At 42.4% G+C, this 24,969-nt stretch overlaps 1 protein-coding gene across 2 annotated transcripts in view; it reads left to right on the top strand.

Annotated features, from left to right (window-relative positions):
• The window catches only part of slc38a3a (solute carrier family 38 member 3a), an 88,626-nt gene that overhangs the window by 15,805 nt on the left and 47,852 nt on the right, over positions 1–24,969 (top strand). For both annotated transcript variants that reach the window (XM_017719399.2, XM_017719400.2), the window contains exon 2: positions 24,085–24,291. In XM_017719399.2, the coding sequence (XP_017574888.1) occupies positions 24,176–24,291 (116 nt within the window). In that variant the 5' untranslated portion in view covers positions 24,085–24,175. The remainder of the gene's footprint in view (positions 1–24,084; positions 24,292–24,969) is intronic.

The raw sequence follows: 24,969 nt of genomic DNA, 5'->3' as shown, positions 1-24,969 counted from the left end.
ATAGAACCATGAACATTCAAAGAACCCTTTCCATGATTAGAGTTCTTCGCACCATGAAAGTCTTCTTCAGATTGTTGGAGAATCTGCTGTAGATGGTTCTGTATAGAATCTTTTTGAAAAGGCTTCTTCTATTGTTACGATGTCAGGCCTGTTACATTTGAAGAACCCTTTTTGGTGCTATATAGAACCCTATTGAAAAAGGTTCTATGTCGAACTGTCTACAGCACATTCTCCAGCAATCTGAATAAACCTTTCACAATGCAAAGAACCCTTTAATCATGCAGTGGGTTCTTTGAATGTTCATTGTTCTACATTGAACAATTTTCTTTATAAAAGAACCATCATTCTTAAGTATGTATGATCCATTCTACTGCCAGTGTTTGTCTACGGAGATTGCATGGCTGTGTGCTTGATTTCATACACCTGTTAGCAATGGGTGTGGCTGAAACACCCGAACTCAATAATCAGGAGGTGTCCACATACTTTAGGCCATGTAGTGTATATATTGTGTCTTTTGCTAGTAGAAAGTGCTGGAAATGTGTTTTATGTGATAAAAATCAGCCAAACTGGCTGTAAAGCAGTCGGAACCAGCCATAAAGGTACAGAAGTGACCTTTATTTCTTATGAAGGATGCAGCTGGTCAGTGTTCTTTGACTCCGTTTATCATGATGTACTAACCGTGACACTGTCCACCCCGCTAGAGCCTGAACTCCGCAAACAGCCGAGCGAGGAGTGAGCTTTTGGAGTAAGTAGCAATGATGCAAAATAAGTGTTATTATGGTATGTTTTAATCAGTATGGATTGCCATGGTCAGGGCCAGGTCACAGGTATCCTTCAGAGAGGTCATCTGACTCACTGCTGTCTGCTCTACTCTCACTCTGTTCCTCTACAGGGCCTGAGAGGGAGCAGGCTCACATTGAAAGTGTGTGTGTGTGTGTGTGTGTGTGTGTGTGTGTGTGTGTGTGTGTGTGTGTGTGTGTGTGTGTGTGTGTGTGTGCACCTGTGACGTGAATGCTACTTTCTGTGATGCAGTGTGTGTGTGCGTGTGTGTGTGTGTGGAACCTGAGCGGCCGTGACGGAATCGGGAGCACAGCTCTATAAATAAATCACATCAACACTGACTCACTGTACAGAGGGAGAGACAGAGAGAGAGAGAGAGACAGAGAGAGAGAGAGACACTGAGAGAGAGAGAGACACTGAGAGAGAAAGAAAGAGAGACATAGACACAGAGAAAGAGGAGAGAGAAAAAGAGGGACAGATAGACACTGAGAGAAAGAGGAGAGAGAGAATAGAGAGAAGAGAGGAGTGAGAGAGAGAGTGACACTGAGAGAGAAAGACAGAAGACGGGAGAGACACAGAAAAGGAGGATATAGACAAAAAAGGAAAATCAGAGAGAGAGAGAGAGATAGAGAGAGAGAGAGAGAGAGAGAGAGAGAGAGAGAGATTAAAAAGAGACCTTTTAGTAAAATACAGAGAGACAAACAGAGAGAGGCAGGAAGACAGAAGAGAAAGAGAGGAACTGTGTGAGTGAGAGAGAAAGAGAGAGAGACACAGACACAGAGTGAGAGAGAAAGAGAGAAACGTGGAGGAGAATGAAACAGAGGTTATATAACACTTGAACACTTGAGAACCTGGTGTAAGTATTAGAATCATGAATAAACGTCGGTACGTTTATTCAGATACAGGTAGTCCAGGTAACGCTGCGTCCTAAAGCAGTGTACTCTGTACACCTGACCCCACACACGGCCAGTTAATTATCCAGTGGGTCAAATAGTGTGGGGTCACACCAGGACTGCGATTGGGAGATCCACATTGATGAGTGTGTGATCTTAAAGGGCCAGTGTCCCACGTTCTTCTTGTAATTCATTTTACAGGTCATTTTGTATAATGTCTGTGCTTTTATGCACTAAAAATGGTCATAATTCATTTTTACAGTAGCATCGTCCAGCTTCTCTTTACCTCTTAGAGTTAAACAGGCTGTTCTGTTACTGTGCCTTTAACCCTCGATTGCATGAATTATTACTTGATGATGATAAAAATGTTTTAATGTGTTTTTGTTATTTAAAATAGCTTAAACAATAGAAATATTTGGCATATGGCAACAATGTGCAATTGTATCATAACACCATGAAAAATTTAAAAAATGCACCTTAAAATCCACTTTTTTCCATAAAAACATCCTTTTATTATAAACAGGACTAAACAAATCCAACTTACACTTGAAATGTATGGCCTAGTATTTACAAATGTTGAAAATGAATACAGATCCGATTGTTATTTGGAGTGTGTGGTTATAATAACATCATTATAAGCTTTCCTGGTCATGTGATGTCATCAAGTATTTGCCCTTCCAAAGTAAAAGATCCTTTTTCCACAATGAAATAATAACACACAGATTTTATTATTTATTATAGATTATTTATTACACAGGATATATGTAAAGGAGTCGGTTGTGATATTCAAAACGGGATGCACTGGGGTGTTTGATTACATGTTACCTTCATATTACTTCAGACTCTAAAAAAGCAAGGGAAATTCAGTTTTGCAGGATATGGGCTCTTTAATGAGCAGCTGAATGCAGTTTTAGCAGTTCAGGAGTGGATTTACAGAAGGTTGTTTGTTAGCAGTGTGAGCATTGTAGCTCATTGTCTTGGCTGATCACATACATCTAGATTTTTTGTCCTTATTTTCCCCATGAAGCCTTTACATTTGCAAAAAAATCATGCCATATGCAGAGTTTTCCAGCGACTGCATGTCTCACTGTTTCATGTCATTTCTTTGCCTCGTGCAGAAATAAAGCGGAGAGATGGAGAGCCGCCTGTAACTGGTCAAGGCCGCCTCCCAGTGCCACAACATTTCTCATCCATCTCACGGCTGAATCAATTCAGTCAAGGCTGAATAAATACCTTCCCTCAGTGTCTCTCGCCGATTCATCCTGACCCGAGAGAGAGAGAGAGAAGGAGAGTGAGAGAGTGAGAGAGAGAGAGAGAGAGAGACAGAGAGAGAGAGAGAGAGAGAGAGAGTGTGAGAGAGAGTGTGAGAGAGAGTGTGAGAGAGAGAGAGAGAGAGAGAGAGTGAGACAGAGAGAGAGAGAGAGACAGAGAGAGTGAGACAGAGAGAGAGAGAGAGAGAGAGAGAGACAGAGAGAGTGAGAGAGTGTGAGAGAGAGTGTGAGAGAGAGTGAGAGAGAGAGAGAGAGAGAGACAGAGAGAGTGAGACAAAGAGAGAGAGAGAGAGAGAGAGAGAGAGAGTGTGAGAGAGTGTGAGAGAGAGTGTGAGAGAGAGTGAGAGAGAGAGAGAGAGAGAGAGTGAGACAGACAGAGAGAGAGAGAGAGAGAGTGTGAGAGAGAGTGTGAGAGAGTGTGAGAGAGAGTGTGAGAGAGAGTGAGAGAGAGAGTGAGACAGAGAGAGAGAGAGAGAGACAGAGAGAGTGAGACAAAGAGAGAGAGAGAGAGAGAGAGAGAGTGTGAGAGAGTGTGAGAGAGAGTGTGAGAGAGAGTGAGAGAGAGAGAGAGAGAGAGAGAGAGTGAGACAGACAGAGAGAGAGAGAGAGAGAGTGTGAGAGAGAGTGTGAGAGAGAGTGTGAGAGAGAGTGAGAGAGAGAGAGAGAGTGTGAGAGAGAGTGTGAGAGAGGGAGAGAGAGAGAGAGAGAGTGTGAGAGAGAGAGAGAGAGAGAGAGAGAGAGAGAGAGAGAGAGAGAGTGAGAGAGAGAGAGAGAGAGAGAGAGAGAGAGTGAGAGAGAGAGAGAGAGAGAGAGAGAGAGAGAGAGAGAGAGAGAGAGAGAGAGGTCGACTTGAATGAATAAGGCGTTCTTAAGCTCTTTATTCTCCTCCTGTGCTTTGATGAATGTGTATGGAGGAAGAGCGGAGGCTCAGCCAGGGTCTCTCACTGCTGTGGAAACACATCCAGACCTGTCTGACTCTTCCCGAACAGCGGGACAGTGCCTCCGTCTCCCCGAGTCCTGAGTGCCACGTGCTCTGTGTTATTGTGAGAATGTTAAAGTGACAGTTTGGTGAAGCATCAAATTTACGCAGTTCATATTCTTACGCATTTCATGTTCTTACGCAGTTCATGTTCTTACGCAGTTCATGTTCTTCATACATTCAGAAGCTGGGGGTCATACAAGAGCTATAACTGTCAAATAGACAGTGATGTAATTTTAAACCCTTATAATAAAAGAAGCTGAACGTCGACCCATTTTTCCACAAATCTGGGCTATAAATTTTAAACGGATGGCATCTCTTCAGTGATCTGCTCTGTAAACATTGTTTTTATAAAATAACATTTATATATAAATAAATAATAATATTTTATAAAATATAAAGATTTTTGGCTTTCAGCAGTGAATTGTAAGCATATGGCAATATGTGTATCATAAAACACATTTTCTGTTAATCTGAGGGGAGCTTTTACACAAATAAATAAATAAATAAAATAAACATTTCCATTTATTTCATGCAGTTACTGAATAATTTGCCCTACGATTTGGTCACGGAAAGTCAGATTAAGATCAAGCAATCCTTATTAGTCCCACAATATGGAAATTTCACCTCCGCATTTAACCCATCTGTGCAGTGAAACACCCCATATACGCTAGTGAACACACACACTAGGGGCAGTGAACACACTTGCCCGGTGCGGTGGGCAGCCCTATCCAAGGTGCCCAGGGAGCAGTTGGGGGTTAGGTGTCTTGCTCAAGGACACCTCAGTCGGAGCTCGTGTCTCATACTGTCGGCTCTGGAGATCGAACCTGGCGACCTTCCGGTTACAGGGCCCGTTCCCAAACCTCCAGCCCACGACTGCCCTTCCCTCAAAACAAAAATATAAAATCAAAATATACCCTAGATGGAAAAACCTGGGCAGGGTGACCTTAGGCTCTTGAGTGGCTGCTCCAGCAGTGTCTGCAATGTGTGCATCTTAAGGTCGCTCAGTTAATTAAAAGGGTGGTCTGGAGGGCTTTGGACAGTGTGCGTACGTAACAATTTAGGCTAAATATACATGCCACCCAGTACAGCCATTATATCCTGAAGGTTTGAGTACAAAATCTCAGACAGACGAGGCCAATCAAAGCTGGATCACAGCTCGTACCATCACAGCTAACAGCGTCACGTCATGTCACAGCTTGCAAGATAATGAAAATCAAAAGTAATTCAAGCCTCTTGTGTAATTCCTTCAGAAACTAACAGATGGATGGAGGCGTGAAGAGAGAGAGAGAGAGAGAGAGAGAGAGAGAGAGAGAGAGAGAGAGATGCTGAGAGAAACAGATGGATTGTGTACAATGGACATAAGGATCAAAGAACCTTGTACATGCACTCACTGGCCACTTTATTAGAAACACCTACCTTGTGCTTCAACTCACTGGCCACTTTATTAGAAACACCTACCTTGTGCTTCAACTCACTGGCCACTTTATTAGAAACACCTACCATGTGCTTCCACTCACTGGCCACTTTATTAGAAACACCTACCATGTGCTCCCACTCACTGGTCACTTTATTAGAAACACCTACCATGTGCTCCCACTCACTGGCCACTTTATTCGAAACACCTACCATGTGCTCCCACTCACTGGCCACTCAGCAAAACATCCGATTTTTGAAAATCGGATCCAAATCATATTTGTAGGTGGTTTGAAATGCGATTCCAATTGGATTTTTACAGAGGGGTCTTAGTCTGGATGCTGTGGCCGCTTAAATCGGATTTTAAAAGTGACTTTTGCGTCAACCCCACGCGTCAAACAACGATGATGGCAAATCCAGAGTGATGGAAGAAGAGCGGCAAAGCTTCAAGCTTATGCAAGAGAATTCTGAAGAGTTTGGAGGGAGAGATGATGCACGTCCATCTCTCCTGCATCTGCGCTTGAATTCCGCTCCACCAGCGTAGCTACGTAGTTACTGATGCCTGCAACGTTATCACAGCAACCCATGCAGATGGGCTGGTGATGTCTGGACACACATCTGACCACTTGCAAATACGAGAGCGGACATTCGTCTCAGAATTTCTGATTTGATGAAGAAATCTGATTTGCCTGCGGTTTGAACTGAAAATATCAGGTCCACTGTGTTTTTGCTACACTGCCACACAGAGAACGCTCCTGAAGAAAAAGATCAGATTTGGCCACTTTTACCTGGTGTGAACGTAGCCTGAGACAGACTGAACAGGTCAGCTGAGAGAGACACGGAGACTGACAGGCCTAGACAGACAGAGGGGGAGAGAGAGAGACTGAAGTGGTCAGCAGTGGGTTTGAAATAGAATTGGAGATGAAAGGAAGGTGGAGAATCAGCAGGGTTTGGAGGCTAATGAGGGAGAGACAGGAGCAGGACCTGCCTGTCTTCTGTATGTGGGAGATAGGGCTAAATCCGTTGCTAAGAGCCACGCTACACTCCCATCTGCGCTAAAAGCAGTGGTTTAAAACGATGTCTGGTGTGAAGTTTGCTGCTTTAGCTTTAGCTAACACCTAATGGAAGCAAACCTGTTAGCATCACATAAACTGCATGACCGGATCATCACGCACACCTTTTTGTGTGGGTTCTGACGCACTGTTGTCTATAAATATGCACAAAAATACAGCTTCACGTTGGCTGCTACTGTTTCCGCTATGCTACCTATTCACACTGGAGCAATGAGGCTAATGTACACGCTAGCTAAGGGAAGCTAAGTTAAGTGATACTTTTTTAATCCCACAAACGGGGAAATTCCACCTCCACATTCAACCCATCCGTGAAGTGAAACACCACATACACACCAGTGAGTGCACACTTGCCCAGAGCGGTGGGCAGCCCTATCCACGGTGCCCGGGGAGCAGTTGGGGGTTAGGTGTCTTGCTCAAGGACACCTCAGTCTGGACTGTCAGCTCTGGGGTCGAACCAGCGACCTTCTGGTCACAGGGCCAGTTCCCTAACCTCCAGCCCACGACTGCCCCAACCTCTTAACTTCACAGAGACTGCATATCACACACATTCGCCTCAAACCGTGTGCCGTTCAGATCTATAGACTTGATTATGATCTATAGACTTGATTATGTGCGTTCTGACGCAGTGCTTTCTAATAATGTGTACCGAAATACAGCTTCATGTTGGCTGCTACTGTTTTTAGCCACGTTATGTACTTTGGTTCATGTATCTTATGGTTTGAGGCAAATAAGTGATGACTGAGGCAAACAGTTAGCGCAACGCTAATGAGTAAGCTTTTATTGTTAGCTACATTAGCGTTGTAGCTCCAGTGCGAAAGAGAGGTTCTCCATTTCGAGGGGAAACCATGTTCCAGAGGTTGGGCTTAAAAAATGCTTAAAACATCAGGCGCGGCTCCAAAAGCCAGTATGTACATTCAGATTAAATAACGTTTCCCTCATGATTCTCTTTTATCCTGCTTCATAGTCGCTCTGCGTCTGTAAAACAGCTCATCACAAAAACAATTTTCAACATTTGAGAAACAGTTTTATTTATTTTCTCCCCAGTTTAGTCTCCAACTCCACCCGCTACTTAGGACTCCCACAGTCACACGATACTATCAATGCTAGGAGGGTGAAGGCGGCACAGGCTTCCTCCGCGACCTGTGGAACCAGCCACCGCTTCTTTTCGAACTGCCGCTCACGCGACGTCACGGGACAGCCGAACGCAGTCAGAGGAAAGCGCCACCTGCCAGATCTGCTACGTCAGCTAACAGACACCTGCGCTGACCAGCATCACGCTGAGTGATGGGGGGAAAAGGGGGGCCATCATACCCACCCAGAGAGGGCGAGGCCAGTTGTGCTCTCTTGGACTCCCGGCTACGGACGGCTGCAGCATCACCAGCGATCTCCTGATGACACGGCCAACGCTTATACGGTCGCGCCGCTCGGGAGCTGAGAAACAGTTTTTAATATAAAACAGTATGTCTAGGCGGTTTAACTGAGGAATTTTTATAAACCAGATATGTGTTTACGTTTTATATCATTAACGTTATACCACATTTTTAAAATATGTATTTTATTTCAAAAACGTATGTGTCACAGAGAATTTGGTCACCGGTGTTATCAGGAGTCTTATTTTACATTTTATCACAGTATTTTCACCTCTGTTAAACTGCCTCTTTGGGTCGAGGCTCATCAGAGAGGAAGCATCTCGAGGCCTGAGAAGGCGAGTCTCACTCGCTCGCTCGCTATATTTCATCCATCCATCCATTTTCTAAGCCGCTTCTCCGTCAGGGTCGCGGGGGGTGCTGGAGCCTATCCCAGCGGTCTTCGGGCGGAAGGCAGGATACACCCTGGACAGGTCGCCAGTCCATCGCAGGGCAGACAGACAGACACAGACAGTCACTCACACATTCACACCCAGGGGCAATTTAGCATGTCCAATTGGCCTGACTGCATGGGAGGAAACCGGAGAACCCGGAGGAAACCCACGCAGACACAGGGAGAACATGCAAACTCCACACAGAGAGGACCCTGGTCACCCAGCCGGGGAATCGAACCCAGGCCCTCCTTGCTGTGAGGCGACAGCGCTACCCACCACGCCACCGTGCCGCCCGCTATATTTCATTAATTTATTAATTAATATCATCACTGGTGTTACACCATATTCATACAACTCCAGTGACTGTAACGTAGGCCTGGAATTAAGCTGTCCTTTCTCCATCTATGGTAATAGGAGATGTTAACGGACGTACTGTACTCCAAATGGAGATGACCCCAGACATTGGTGGGGGGCTTGTGTGTTTTAGATTATTGTTCAAACTATTGCTGTAGTGATCATTGTTACTGATGTGCAGTGCAGCAGTGAGTGTATGGTTGGTGTAGTGGTTCCTGATGGGAGCTGCTAGCTCTCTCTGCTCCGTGTAGGATGGTGTGATGTGAGGAAGATGGTGACAGATGGTGGTTTGTGTGTACTGGTGTCTGATGTATAGCGCTGAGCTACAGCCACGCGCCGCCAGTCACATGACCCAATACTCGTGAATAGACTATTTATAGCAGCAGATCTAGAGAGTGTGAACGAGTGGGACATCAGCATGCTCTCTCTCTCTCTCTCTCTCTCTCTCGCTCTCTCTTTCCCTCAGCTCTCTCGCTCCCTCTCTCTCTCTGTCTCTCTTGCTCTCTCACTCTCGCGCTCTCTCTCTCTCTCTCTGTTTCTCGCTCTCTCTCTCTCGCTCTCGCTCGCTCCCTCTCAACCTTTTCTTCTCTCTCACTCTCTCTCTCACTATTCCCTTTCTTCTCTTTCTTAGTCTCTCACTCTCTCTTGCTTTCTTACTCTCTCACTCTCTCGCTCGCTTGCTTTCCTTTCTTGCTCCCTCGCTCTCTCTCGCTCTCGCTCTCTCTCTCTCGCTCTTTCCCTCTCGCTCTCTCTTTCTCTCTCTCGCTCTCTCTTTCCCTCAGCTCTCTCGCTCCCTCTCTCTCTCTCTCTGTTTCTCGCTCTCTCACTCTCGCGCTCTCTCTCTCTCTCTCTCTGTTTCTCGCTCTCTCTCTCTCGCACTCTCTCTCTCTCTCACTCTCGCTTGCTCCCTCTCAACCTTTTCTTCTCTCTCACTCTCTCTCTCACTATTCCCTTTCTTCTCTTTCTTAGTCTCTCACTCTCTCTTGCTTTCTTACTCTCTCACTCTCTCGCTCTCTTGCTTTCCTTTCTTACTCTCTCGCTCTCTCTCCATTCCCTTTGCTTTCTCTCTTTTCCGTTTTCTCTCTCTCACTCCTTCTCTCTCTTCTCTTTCCTCTCCCTTTTCTGTCTCTCTCTCCTACAGTCTCTCCTTTCTCTCTCTCTTGCTTTTCATTCCCTGTCCTAATTTTTTTCTCCCCTCTTCTCACTCTTTTCCCTCTCTCCTTTCAACTTGCTCTTGTTTATTCTCTCTCTCTCTCTCTCTCTCTCTGTCATTATACATCTCTACACTCTCTCTCCATCCTGCCGCTCATCCCTCTCTCTGCCTCCGTCTCTCAGTCTCTCTGTTCTTTCTCTGTAATGTGTGAGGGTAAATCTCTGGAGGCTGAGGAAAGCCGCTGAGATTCTAACCACTGTGTGTTTGAGCGTGTGTGTGTGTGTGTGTGTGTGTGTGTGTGTGTGTGTGAGGGTGAGAGAGTGAGAGAGATAGAGAGAGAGAGACATGACCTCAGAGAAAGACACTCTGAGATGATTTGCTTCTTATCTGAGCTGAAAAGTGTCTTAATCTCTCAATCTGGTGATTTCTGCTGGACGTCTCTCACTAACTGCTGGACGATGGCCGGCTTACGCCAGTACAGTCTGCAGAGCCGGATCAGATATGATGGATTTAAATGTCATTTTTATAAAATATATACAAAAATTCAGTGAATCAATGTAGGTACACGAGTTATCGCTGCCATTATTTTATACTATTTAAAGACAATGAAATAATCATACATATTCAATTAGATATTTACATAATGAACTACATACACATCCTGTACACCTTTCTACTTGTAGACGAATGAATACTTTCTGCTTACAAACGAAGGCGATATGGAATCAAATGGAAAGTTCAGAATCCATTCTTTTCAACAGAATTCCTCTTTTTTCGGTGAACAATGACAAAATCCCCATCAAATAAACAAATGCATTTGTTATCACTGGCCATAAGTGCGATGAATGGTTAATATTATAATTAAAGGCAACCCAGTTTTGGAACCCAGAACTTACCTGGATTTGCCAGGTGCTTTATTATTAATTAATTGATACCATAGTGATGTCAAAATTGCCTTAAATGTCAAAAGTGCCTTAAAATATGGATTTACGTTAATGTTAATGATGCCATTTTCCTTTTATTAGAGCATTCAGCATTATAAAAGCGCGATATTTGGCACAAACATTGTGCTTTACAGTGTCCTGATCTAATGCTCTAACCACAAGCTCATATATTAGCCCTAAGCTAACACATTAGCCACAAGCTAGCTTGTTAGTCATGGCTCAATGAATGCAACATAAAACTGTCAGAACGGTACAAACCAATATGATAGATATTATTTCTATATATTTAGAAATACGTTTTTTAGTTTTTGACATAATTTGAAAATGCCTGTTGGCCTTTACATTGTGCGTAAATTTCGCGATGAATGGACCAAAATAAACGGCCCAAAATGACTTGGAAAGACGTCTGGTTCCATTGACTTACATTAAAACTGCTGCATGTTTTTTCCTTCCCCTGTAAAGTTACCATTTTGGAGAAACGAGGTTTTGTTCCGACAGCAGCGATGTGTGTGTGTGTGTGTGTGTGTGTGTGTGTGTGTGTGTGTACTGTTTTACCCTGTTCTTCAGTGGTCAGGACCCCCGTGAGTAAATCAGACACAGTGCTGCTGGAGTTTTTAAACCCTGTGTCCACTCACTGTCCACTCATGTGTGTATACCATTCTCCTCCAACTGTCCAGTGATGTTGCGTTGGTGGCCGTTGGGGTGGACAGTTGGGGAAGAGCTCATGCTAGCCTTAACCCTCCCAGGTTGGTAGCATCATGTAATAGCGGAAGACCCAGCTAGCAGTTGGGAATTAGCTACAAGGAGAAATGGGTACAAATAAATAAGAAAAGATTATTCAATAAAATGAAGAGGTTACAGCCTATTGGAGCCTAAATCAGAATTTAGCATTCAAATGTTTGAGTTTTGACATTTATGGCCCAAACCACACCAGTACAGACGCACTCCCTCAACACTGGACGACTTAACAAAGCTGCTAATGTAGGCAGATATGAAAGACTGAAGACAAATCCCTGGCATGTGATCACACCATATGAATTCCCTTTATTCTTACGGTGTTAAAGCTTTTGCACAAAGAACAACACATTCAGTCAGTTTTCCAGTCCACGCTTCCGTAAATGCGCTGCTTATCGTACACCTGCCGTAATCAAGCTGGAGCGAGTGGCGCGTGAAATCGTTTTAATGAGCGGCAGACTTTAATGTTTCCGCCGGAATCTGACGCGTGTGATGTGTGTGAGGCGGATTAATGTGGATTATATTCCCTGTTCTCTGAGGGCCGAGCGTGGGTGGACGGCTGATGTCTAAATGAGGTGTTGTGGTGCTTGTTTTTGTTTTTTTGCAGTGTGCAGATTATAAATCTAGTGTGTTGGTGTGTTGGTTAGCACAGGCCCTGAGGACTGAGAGCAGTCAACACTAATGAAAGTCAGGAGAGATGAGGACACGAATGGGAGAGGGAGGAGACGGAGAAAGGGGTGGTGGATGTTGGGCACGGCCTAAATTGACATTGTTCAATTTTATGAAATGTCCTGCCTGCATTTTGATGTCCATGTAAAAAAATTTGAAATGATCTATACATGCACTATACGTAATATTCCGAAGACGTGACAGTCGCGCTGCCACCATTTGGGATGGGAAGTTGAAGTTCATTCAACAGAGCTGTGGCTGTTATGAGATAGCAAAGCCATATGAATTGCTGGAGACGCTTTACAGTGGTAGTGGGCGATATACCAGTTGAAATTCTTCCTCGGATGTGCGTTTTGCCGTAACCGTTACACCTGGACTCCACAAGTAAGCTCAAATAATGCAACATACAAGCAGTGCAGAATGTGCTAGAGTTAGCCCGTTTAGCTGAGGGGCTGAATCAGGGATGTTTCAGCCATGTTTCAAATCAAAATGAAAACACAGTGGACGCTTGTTCTCCTCCTGCTGTCTAGTCTGTTACATTTAAAGTTGACCATGTTGACAAGGCAGCAGACATAAAGTAATGGATGGCCTTTTGGCAATAGGGTTAGCCTGGACGCAAGAGTGATTGCTGCACTTCTTCTTGATGATGTTGGGGTCTCGTGTGGTCCAGCTGTTTTTGAAGCATGACTGTAATCCATTCCAATGTGGCGGTCAGAGTGGCGAGTATAGAGGAGGCACATATGAGACTTGAGAAATTCGACAGGCTAAAGTCGGCTTCTTATTCGAGTTTTCCGTTCCACCTTAAATTACACAGCAATTACATTCATGCACCTGTACAGGGGCGTAAATGTAACTGCTACTCCATTTAAGGTGGAACGGAAAATTCAAAACACAAAGCTGCTGAATAAGAAGCCAAATCCAGCCCTGTAGAAATTGAGATTTAGCACTGTTGTTAGCCGCTGTGCTAATGTTAGAAAGTGGCACTGACCTTTTAATAGGTTTCCTTGAGCATAACAGTTTTTATACTGTGATTTGAAATTTTGGCTGTACTGCCCAGTATTATTATTATTATTATTATTATTAGTGCAGCACCAAGCATGTTCAACCAGCACAGCTCAACAGCCACACTTCTATAAACATCGTTGTCTAGTTTTCAGGCTTTTTATTTTGCTTTTCTGGTGCCTCCTGTTCCAAGTTGACGGCAAAAATGTAGACAAATGAAACATTCCAATATGTATTTTGTGTCAGTAAAATGTCTACAACTATCACAACGTGATAGTTTTGCTGTATCGCCCACTGAAACGAGGAGAGGGTTTGATTAGTTTTAGGAAGAAAATGCGTGATTTCACTTAATTATTCCACACACACACACACACACACACACACACACACACACACACACACACACACACACACACACACACACACACATCTGGCCTGCTCTGAAGTAATTACAGTGGATGAATGATTGTTGGATCAGAGACTTAAAAGAGCACCACACACACACACACACACACACACATAAACATACACACAGCGCACATCTGTGGTAAACAGGTCAGTGCTGAGTAAACCTCTGTCCTCACTGACGTCCAGCTGCAGCTGAGCGCACGTCACTGACAGACTGGAGTTGCATCAGCTGCAGCACCAGCTTCTCTCTCTCTGTCTTTCTTCCTCTCTCTCTCTCACCATCTCTTTTCTTTTCTCTCTCTCCCTCTTATTATTTTCCTCTCTATCTGTCTCTCCTCTCTTCTACTCTCTCCATCTCTCTATTCTCTCTCTCAATCTCACTTTCCTCTCTCTTTCTCTCTCTCCTCTCTGTCTCTGTCTATCTATCTCTTTCCCTCTGTCCCTCTCTCTCTCTTCTATTTGAAATGAATAATATGACATTATAATGAAATGCACTGTAAATTCAGGTGTTTTGACAATAGACCAGTTTCTCATTGCATGAAATGGGATTTTTGCCAGTGTTCTGTAAAGCTTGTCCTACCTAGCAACGGTTGCTATGAAATAATGTTTGAGCAGATATTACAAACAGTCATATATCAACATTTGGGTGCTCCACATTTTGTTGATTTTCTAAGTGAAAAAAACTTTTTCACAGGTCCTTCGCAACTTAGCAAGACCTTAGCAACCATCTGGAATATTATATCAACCTCCTAGTAATACCTTAGCAACCACATGAGATGACATGGCAAGCACCTAGCAACTACTTATCAACTACCATCGTAACATCTTAGCAACTCCCTAGTAACCACCTGGGATTCCGTAGCAATTGGCTGGCGACGACTTAGCAACCATCTGGGATATTATATCAACCTCCTAGTAATACCTTAGCAACCATCTGGGATATTATATCAACCTCCTAGTAATACCTTAGCAACCATCTGGGATATTATATCAACCTCCTAGTAATACCTTAGCAACCACATGGGATGACATAGCAAGCACCTAGCAAATGTCGTTTCACCAGGGGTTGTTCACACTTTAGCACAGGACTGTAGGTCAGTTGGACAGGAAATTGTACATCTATTCTACAATAGTGAAGGAAGTCAATCGGTCATTTGGACTGATTTTGGTCTAATTTGAAGTCTAATCCTAATGCTAATTCTTCAGCTTCCAACTCTGGTCCTGATTCTGATTCATAGTGATGTTCTTCTGTTTTTAATCCCGTTCGGCAGCAGCAGTAGCGTCATCATCCTCCTCCTCATCATCAGGGTCTCTCTCTCACTCTCTTCCCTGCTCCTGGTGTCTGAGCGTCTCAGCATTAATGGGAAATAAACTGCTGCTAATAGCAGTTATTTCTGGAGGCTTTAGAACGCAAGAGCAGGCTGTTTTTAAAGAATGCTTGCGGTGTGATTACAGCGCGTCTCATGGGGCTTTTTTATGGTCAGACGGAGCTAAATTAGCGTCCTGTCTTGGCGTGGCAGAGTGCGGTGAACGTAGCGGCTGAGGGCGTGTGAGGGGTTTAACCATCACTCTGCAGGACAACCTCCAGTTAACTGATCTTTTACAAACCCCACACTGACTGATCTATAAAGACTGTCATCACCGTGGGAGCGAGGGGTATGATCTACAGCCTTCTATGTGGATCACTGGGAGCTTAAATATGTACACAATTTCCGCATGAATAAAATATATCATATCAACACAGCTTTAGGTTCAATTACTGTTGGTGTTAATTGTGTTAATTAGGGTCGGACGGTACACTGTTAATTAGATGTACTGCAGTATTTAAAATTGATTGTGGTCATTTCAGAATCATAACAGAGCTCTGGATAGAAAGTCCCAGGACAAACGATGTGGTGATTAGGGCCAATCACAGTCAGGGGGAGGTCCCAGAACAGACAGTAGAGTGATTATGACCAATCACAGTAAGGGGGAGGTCTCAGAAGAAAAGACATGCTGATAAGGACCAATCACTGTCACGGGGAGGTCTCAGAAGAAAATAAATGGACCAATGACAGTCAGTACAATCAGAGTGTGTGTGTATATACACTTATATGTACACTGCTCAAAAAAATAAAGGGAACACTCAAATAACACATCCTACATCTGAATGAATGAAATATTCTCATTGAATACTTTGTTCTGTACAAAGTTGAATGTGCTGACAACAAAATCACAAAAATCATCAATGGAAATCAAATTTATTAACCAATGGAGGCCTGGATTTGGAGTCACACACAAAATTAAAGTGGAAAAACACACGACAGGCTGATCCAACTTTGATGTAATGTCCTTAAAACAAGTCAAAATGAGGCTCAGTGTTGTGTGTGGCCTGTATGACCTCCCTACAACGCCTGGGCAGCTCCTGATGAGGTGGCGGATGGTCTCCTGAGGGATCTCCTCCCAGACCTGGACTAAGGCATTCGCCAACTCCTGGACAGTCTGTGGTGCAACGTGGCGTTGGTGGATGGAGCGAGACATGATGTCCCAGATGTGCTCAATCGGATTCAGGTCTGGGGAACGGGCGGGCCAGTCCATAGCTTCAATGCCTTCATCTTGCAGGAACTGCTGACACACTCCAGCCACATGAGGTCTAGTATTGTCCTGCATTAGGAGGAACCCAGGGCCAACCGCACCAGCATATGGTCTCACAAGGGGTCTGAGGATCTCATCTCGGTACCTAATGACAGGCTACCTCTGGTGAGCACATGGAGGGCTGTGCAGCCCTCCAAAGAAATGCCACCCCACACCATTACTGACCCACTGCCAAACCGGTCATGCTGAAGGATGTTGCAGGCAGCAGATCGCTCTCCACGGCGTCTCCAGAATCTGTCACGTCTGTCACATGTGCTCAGTGTGAACCTGCTTTCATCTGTGAAGAGCACAGGGCGCCAGTGGCGAATTTGCCAATCCTGGTGTTCTCTGGCAAATGCCAAGCGTCCTGCACGGTGTTGGACTGTGAGCACAACCCCCATCTGTGGACGTCGGGCCCTCATACCATCCTCATGGAGTCGGTTTCTAACCGTTTGTGCAGACACATGCACATTTGTGGCCTGCTGGAGGTCATTTTGCAGGACTCTGGCAGTCCTCCTCCTGTTCCTCCTTGCACAAAGGCGGAGGTAGCGGTCCTGCTGCTGGGTTGTTGCCCTCCTACAGCCTCCTCCACGTCTCCTGGTGTACTGGCCTGTCTCCTGGTAGCACCTCCAGCCTCTGGACACTACGCTGACAGACACAGCAAACCTTCTTGCCACAGCTCGCATTGATGTGCCATCCTGGATGAGCTGCACTACCAGAGCCACTTGTGTGGGTTGTAGAGTCCGTCTCCTGCTACCACGAGTGTGAAAGACCACCAACATTCAAAAGTGACCAAAACATCAGCCAGAAAGCAGAAAGGTACTGAGAAGTGGTCTGCAGAACCTCTCCTTTACTGAGTGTGTCTTGCTAATCGCCAATGATTTCCACCTGTTGTCTGTTCCATTTGCACAACAGCTGTGAAATTGATTGTCAATCAGTGTTGCTTCCTAAGTGGACAGTTTGATTTCACAGAAGTTTATATATATATATATATATAAGCACATGTGGAAGTCACTCAGTTAACTGGCGTGATCTGCGGGGAAGTGAGTCCTGCAATTGGCCAGTACTGACCTGCCAGCACTTGCATGTGTTTGTGGTTGCGTAGCCAAGAGCTACAGTGTGTGTAGAGGGGATGCAGCTGCCGCACAGTCATGCGGAACCAAAATAAACCCAGCGAAGGGTTTTCACACCCAACTGGGTGATGTCACGTGTCAGGAAGTGGCCAATTATTACAAGCTCTGATTACTGAACTCAGCCATTAGGCTCTGTAATGGCCATTGTGATGATCTCTTTATTAACACTGTATTAACATTAGGATCTGAGCTGCACCTCATCGTTAACAGTCATCCTCAGTTATCTTGCACTTCAGACTCATTACTGAAACACCAGCGTTGTTTAGGTCTCCTGTAAACATCTTATGATCTGCAGCTTTTTATAGCTCCTCGTAATGTGGCCTGAATGTGCACTGTGAATATTAATATACAGTGTTTGCACAGATCTTTTTATCTGTCTGTTCATCTATCTGTCTGTCTGTCTGTCTGTCTATCTATCTATCTATCTATCTATCTATCTATCTATCTATCTGGGCAGTGATGTCATGCCTTTTCATCTTTCCATCCATCCATCCATCCATCCATCCATCCATCCATCCATTCAGCAACCTCATTGGCTGCCGTTGACCTCCCTTCAGCCAATCCCATTACAGCGTCATTGAGAGATGCTTTGCTGTCTCTGTGATTTGTGGAGTTAATGAAGGGCAGCATGGTGCTCCATTCACTCTGCTGGGCAGTGTTAGTTTTTGGCACTGGTTCCTGCCCTCCACTCCTCCCCCCTGCCCCGCGAGCTGTCCTTACACTTCCGTGAGCTGATCTGCCGTGGTCACCGCTTAATTTTTTATGGTTTTGCCGTCTTTTCATTTACAGAGCGATGAATTACCTTTTGAGCCCCTCGAGTGCCCCGGGCCAGTCTGTAGCCAAAAGCCCCCGGCGCTGTAATGATGCCCCCGCACAATCGCCCCACTGTTCCCCCCAAGCCGTTCCCAGGAAACCGCACAACATGCGCTATTGTGTGTTCCTCGCTTTGCTGGCCGGCCACGTTGTCCAGCTTCAGCCAGAGCAGCACAGGGCTGTGAAGCGCCTCTAGCGCCGGGCCTGGGGTCCCGGACCCTGAAAGAAAACTCTGCCGGAGCAACCTGCCCCGAAAAACACACTGCTTTACATTTATTATCAGCCCCCCTGAAGCACTATTACAGTGACCAACAGTGGAACCACTGAAATGATAGATGTGTCCAGAATTATGAACAGAGCTGTAGATGTTTCTATAACACCTGGGAAAACTGTGGAATATCAACACTGGAGTTCTGCTAAAAAATTAAAATAAAAAATTAATATCCAGAATGAGTTCCTAATGCAATTAATAGCCAGAATGAAGTTCTAATACAATTAATATCCAGAATGAAGTTCTAATGCAATTAATATCCAGAATGAAATTCTAATGCAATTAATATATAGAATGAAGTTCTAATACAATTAATATCTAGAATGAAGTTCTAATACAATTAATATCCAGAATGAAGTTCTAATACAATTAATATCCAGAATGAAATTCTAATGCAATTAATATATAGAATGAAGTTCTAATACAATTAATATCTAGAATGAAGTTCTAATACAATTAATATCCAGAATGAAGTTCTAATACAATTAATATCCAGAATGACGTTCTAATACAATTAATATCCAGAATGAAGTTCTAATACATTTAATATCCAGAATGACGTTCTAATACAATTAATATCTAGAATGAAGTTCTAATACAATTAATATCCAGAATGAAGTTCTAATACATTTAATATCCAGAATGACGTTCTAATACAATTAATATCCAGAATGAAGTTCTAATGCAATTAATATCTAGAATGAAGTTCTAATACAATTAATATCTAGAATGAAGTTCTAATACAATTAATATCCAGAATGAAGTTCTAATACAATTAATATCCAGAATGACGTTCTAATACAATTAATATCCAGAATGAAGTTCTAATACATTTAATATCCAGAATGACGTTCTAATACAATTAATATCCAGAATGAAGTTCTAATACAATTAATATCTAGAATGAAGTTCTAATACAATTAATATCCAGAATGACATTCTAATACAATTAATATCCAGAATGAAGTTCTAATACAATTAATATCCAGAATGACGTTCTAATACAATTAATATCCAGAATGAAGTTCTAATGCAATTAATATCTATAATGAAGTTCTAATACAATTAATATCTAGAATGAAGTTCTAATACAATTAATATCCAGAATGAAGTTCTAATACATTTAATATCCAGAATGACGTTCTAATACAATTAATATCCAGAATGAAGTTCTAATACATTTAATATCCAGAATGACGTTCTAATACAATTAATATCCAGAATGAAGTTCTAATACAATTAATATCTAGAATGAAGTTCTAATACAATTAATATCCAGAATGACATTCTAATACAATTAATATCCAGAATGAAGTTCTAATACAATTAATATCCAGAATGACGTTCTAATACAATTAATATCCAGAATGACATTCTAATACAATTAATATCCAGAATGAAGTTCTAATGCAATTAATATCTAGAATGAAGTTCTAATACAATTAATATCCAGAATGACATTCTAATACAATTAATATCCAGAATGACGTTCTAATACAATTAATATCCAGAATGACGTTCTAATACATTTAATATCCAGAATGAAGTTCTAATACAATTAATATCTAGAATGAAGTTCTAATACATTTAATATCCAGAATGACGTTCTAATACAATTAATATCCAGAATGACGTTCTAATACAATTAATATCTAGAATGAAGTTCTAATACAATTAATATCCAGAATGACGTTCTAATACAATTAATATCCAGAATGAAGTTCTAATACAATTAATATCCAGAATGATGTTCTAATACAATTAATATCTAGAATGAAGTTCTAATACAATTAATATCCAGAATGACGTTCTAATACAATTAATATCCAGAATGAAGTTCTAATACAATTCATATCCAGAATGACGTTCTAATACAATTCATATCCAGAATGACGTTCTAATACAATTCATATCCAGAATGACGTTCTAATACAATTCATATCTAGAATGAAGTTCTAATACAATTAATATCCAGAATGACGTTCTAATACAATTAATATCCAGAATGAAGTTCTAATACAATTAATATCCAGAATGACGTTCTAATACAATTAATATCCAGAATGACGTTCTAATACAATTAATATCTAGAATGAAGTTCTAATACAATTAATATCCAGAATGACGTTCTAATACAATTCATATCTAGAATGAAGTTCTAATACAATTAATATCCAGAATGACGTTCTAATACAATTAATATCCAGAATGAAGTTCTAATACAATTAATATCTAGAATGAAGTTCTAATACAATTAATATCTAGAATGACGTTCTAATACAATTAATATCTAGAATGAAGTTCTAATACAATTAATATCTAGAATGAAGTTCTAATACAATTAATATCCAGAATGAAGTTCTAATACATTTAATATCCAGAATGACGTTCTAATACATTTAATATCCAGAATGACGTTCTAATACAATTCATATCTAGAATGAAGTTCTAATACAATTCATATCCAGAATGAAGTTCTAATACAATTAATATCCAGAATGACGTTCTAATACAATTAATATCCAGAATGAAGTTCTAATACAATTAATATCTAGAATGAAGTTCTAATACAATTAATATCTAGAATGACGTTCTAATACAATTAATATCTAGAATGAAGTTCTAATACAATTAATATCTAGAATGAAGTTCTAATACAATATATCTCTACTGCCATAAGATAACATTCATCCCTTGAAATGTCCAGGAGTTGCAAAAGTTCTATTACTCACTTCTATAACTCCTTGTTAAAGCGCCGTAGTTCAGTTGTAGTAACTGAGTAATAAGCCTCAGGATGTAATAAGCCTGAGATTTTAAAAGGGTTAATACAAGATTTTATTCCAAGTCATTTTGGATCGTTGTTAGCTCAACATGAAATGTTCACACAATGCAAAGCCAGCTGCTGTTTTCAAATGGTGTAAACAAACAAACAAATATAGAAAGAGTTATGAGGCTTTGGAATAACAGTGATTGTACTTCCTTCTCATTCTGTGGGCTGTTTACTCAGTGTGCTGGGACAGCAGCCCTGTCTGTGAGGAAAATCTGAAGAGCAGTGATAATGTAATAGGGGGAAGGAGAGGGGATGGGGAGCAGCAGGATGAGTGAAGTGGGTGTTGGGGCACTCGAGGATGCCAGCTAAATCTCTCCGAGCGTGGAGAGCCCATGGCTGCTATGTTAATCTCTCGCTAATTAAAGAAAAGAGAGGGAAGCACAAAGAGGCCCAAACTGGTTCTGAGCTGGTCGTAGCTGGTTCTGCAGCTTTTCATCTAACTCAGAGTGCCCCACGGAACACGCACACACACACACACACACACACACACACACACACACACACACACACACACACACAGACTTTTTACATTTGTCAAAATCTCTCTCTCTCTCTCTCTATATATATATATATATATATATGTGTGTTGTATATATGTTTTGCATGTAAAAACACCTTATATAATGATGAAAAGTGCAAAAAACACAGTAAAGATTAACAAATAGTTCTTATTTTATTTTAAAAGTAGTCAATATCTTGTGAGCTGCTTATGAAAACAAATTTGGTTCTAGATTTCTCTGTAAATCATCAGATGGATTTGTTAAAGTCAATCAGCGGCATGCTTGACATATATAATATCACTGCTTATTAGTGTCTTTTCTGCTCTTATAGCCCAAATAAATGTGTGTAACCATAATTTTCTTAAAACAAATTATTGTTTTTATCTTTCACATGGAAGTTTATTAAAAACACTTTACTGCAGTTTAACCCTGCAGTTTTCCTATGAAAGCAGGAGATTTCCGGCCTGAAAATGTAGAAAAACAAGTGTCCTACCAGGCACAACCCACCCCCTCGTGTCCACTGTGTGTCTGATGAGAATGTGGTGTTCCAGTGCTGTGGGCAGGTTTTCAGGGGTAATAGAGACACACATCACCGGTGCTTTCACTGCGGCTCGGACGTCCAGCAGGTTGCCCCCTAAACATCCACAGGGGTCCCATACATAGGCCACAGCAAAAGAGAGACCCCACAAAAGCAGCTATAGAGACATCAGGGGCCGTCAGGGGCCATAGGCTTAGAGCTGGAGGAGAGTGAAGAATAACAGCCATCAGCTGAGCTCTCGCGCTGACGGCTCAGAGCAGATATTTTGGCACATCAAGCCAAGTTTCAGTTGTTTGTCACACTCTGCACACGCTGGTGCAGTCTCACCATGAATGAGTCCATCCTGGCCTGAGAGAGTGTTTGTAAGAAGGTATGTCTAAGACAGTGTGAAGGCTAGTACGCTGACATTCCCACATTTTTATCCTATTTTTGTGAATCTGGAATAAAAACATTCTTAACTAAAATGGGTTTCCTTCTCCTGTAAATTTAACATTTTGGAGATATGATGTTTTGTTCTGACAGCAGTGCTTTATGTGTGTGTGTGTGTGTGTGTGTGTGTGTGTGTGTGTGTGTGTGTGTTAGGACGCTATGCAGAGTGTGAATAAAAATAGAATGCAATGCGATATGCAAATCCATCCATCCATCCATCCATCCATCCATCCATTTTCTAATCCGCTTCTCCGTCAGGGTCGCGGGGATATGCAAATCATATAAACTATATATTTTAAAGGAAAATCCTGAGATAACATAATAAATATTGAAACTGAGAAATGTTATTGATTTTTGCAAAATATATGGCCGTTTTGAATTTGATGCCAACAACACATTCCAAAAAAGTTGGGACGGGGGCCTGTTTACCGCTGTGTTTCATCACTCTTCTTTTATCAGCACTCTGTAAGTGTTTGGGAACTGAGGAGATGCTGCTGTAGTTTTGAAAGTGAAATGTTTTCCTGCTCTTGTTTGATACAGGATTTCAGCTGCTCAACAATTCAGGGTTTCCTTTATTGTATTTTTCATTTCATAATGCACCAAATGTTCTCAGTGGGTGAGGGATCTGGACTGCAGACAGCTCAGTTTAGCACCCAGACTCTTTTAATACGGAGCAATGCTGCTGCAAAACATGCAGAATGTGGTTTTACGTTGCCTTGCAGAAATAATCAAGGCCGTCCCTGAAAAAGACGTTGTCTGGATGGCAGCATATGTTGCCAAAACATGCATATATCATCTAGCATTAATGGTGCCTTCACAGATGTACACGTCACCCATACCATCATGAATACTGGCTTTTGAACTGCGCACTGATATCAAGCTGGGTGGACTTTAGCCCGGAGGACACAGTGTCCATGATTTCCAAAAAGAATTTCAAATGTTGATTCGTCGGACCACAGGGCACTTTAAATGAGCTCAGGCCCAGAGAAGGTGGCAGCATTTCTGGATCCTGTTTGTTTGTGGTTTCTTCTTTGCGTTTGAGTTTTAACTTGCATTTGCGGATGGAGCGACAAACTCTTTTCACAGACAGTGGTTTTCAGAAGTGTTTCTGAGCCCGTGCAGTGACTTCCTCTATAGAATCATGTCTGTTTTTAATGCAGTGCTGCCTCAGGGCCCAAAGATCACGGCCAGCAAATGCAGATTTTTGGCCTTGTCCCTTGTAAACAGAGATTTCTCCAGATTCTCAGAATCTTTTAATGATAGTATGTACCGTAGATGAAAAGCAAAAGTTCTTTGCTATTTTAAGTTGAGAAACATTATTCTTGAATTGCTGAACTATTTGATTGCGCAGTCTTTCACAGAGTAATGAATCCCTCCGCATCTTTACTTCTGAAACACTACAGAATGTACAGGACTGTGCAAAAAGGAGATTTAAATACATGATGAATAATGTGAGTTTTCCTCCTTTCCCTTCTGCAGGAATATCACAGGAACAAAAAGAAGAACCTTCTTAGGGATTTCTGGGGAACTTTTGACGAAGACTAGCTTCTAGAATATTTTGTGTGAAGGCATGGATCCGGTGCCGGCTGAGATGAATGCGATTCCCAACGGGAAAGGCCATGAAGCAGCAGATGACACCTCCGCCACGCTCACGCCCACCAAGACTGGATCGGACGACACGGCTCAGTAAGTTCAGGTCTTTTAAAACTGTCAAAGCAGTATCAACCGGATCCTTTTAAAAGCCAAGGTATCCTCTTAGGGCCTTCAAAGCCTTGAGAGAATCCCTAATGACTGGGAACAAAAACTACATCTCTAATTTTTTTGTTTATTTATTATTTAGTAGAATCTTCATGTTCGTGAAAGTACTATGGTAATACTCTTATTTCATTGTTTAGTATTGGTTACAAACTAAAGGGTTAAGATCTTGACATGTCCAACGGATAGATACAGCTAGGCGAGCTCTCCCATTGGTTAGGACTTTAGGAACTGAACTCAGTCTTTACATGTTACATTAACTACCAATTAGATATTAGGACATGAGTGTGGAATCAACCAATCATGTTTTCATAAGAGGTGAGCCAATTCTGTGAGAAGAAACATCGTTCCAGACTTTCTGGAAGTCCTACATATGTCACTGATTGGGAACACAAACCATAGTCCAGCCGGGTTTCAGTCGGTTGTTAGCGATGGGAATCAGCAGGTGCAACGGTGGGGAGCGATGAGGCGGACGCAGACGCTGAGACAAGCGACTTTCATTGAGGGCAAATCCAGGGTCGTGTTCATGACAGTCCAGGTTCAGGTAGCCAATATGAAGAGCAGGAGGGACAGACATGACAAAGCACACAGAAATCCAAACAGCACGTC

This window comes from Pygocentrus nattereri, chromosome 21 (assembly GCF_015220715.1).
Source record: "Pygocentrus nattereri isolate fPygNat1 chromosome 21, fPygNat1.pri, whole genome shotgun sequence".
Classification (NCBI taxonomy): domain Eukaryota; kingdom Metazoa; phylum Chordata; class Actinopteri; order Characiformes; family Serrasalmidae; genus Pygocentrus; species Pygocentrus nattereri.
Note: the sequence above shows the minus strand (reverse complement) of the source record. Positions and strands in the feature narration are given on the sequence as shown.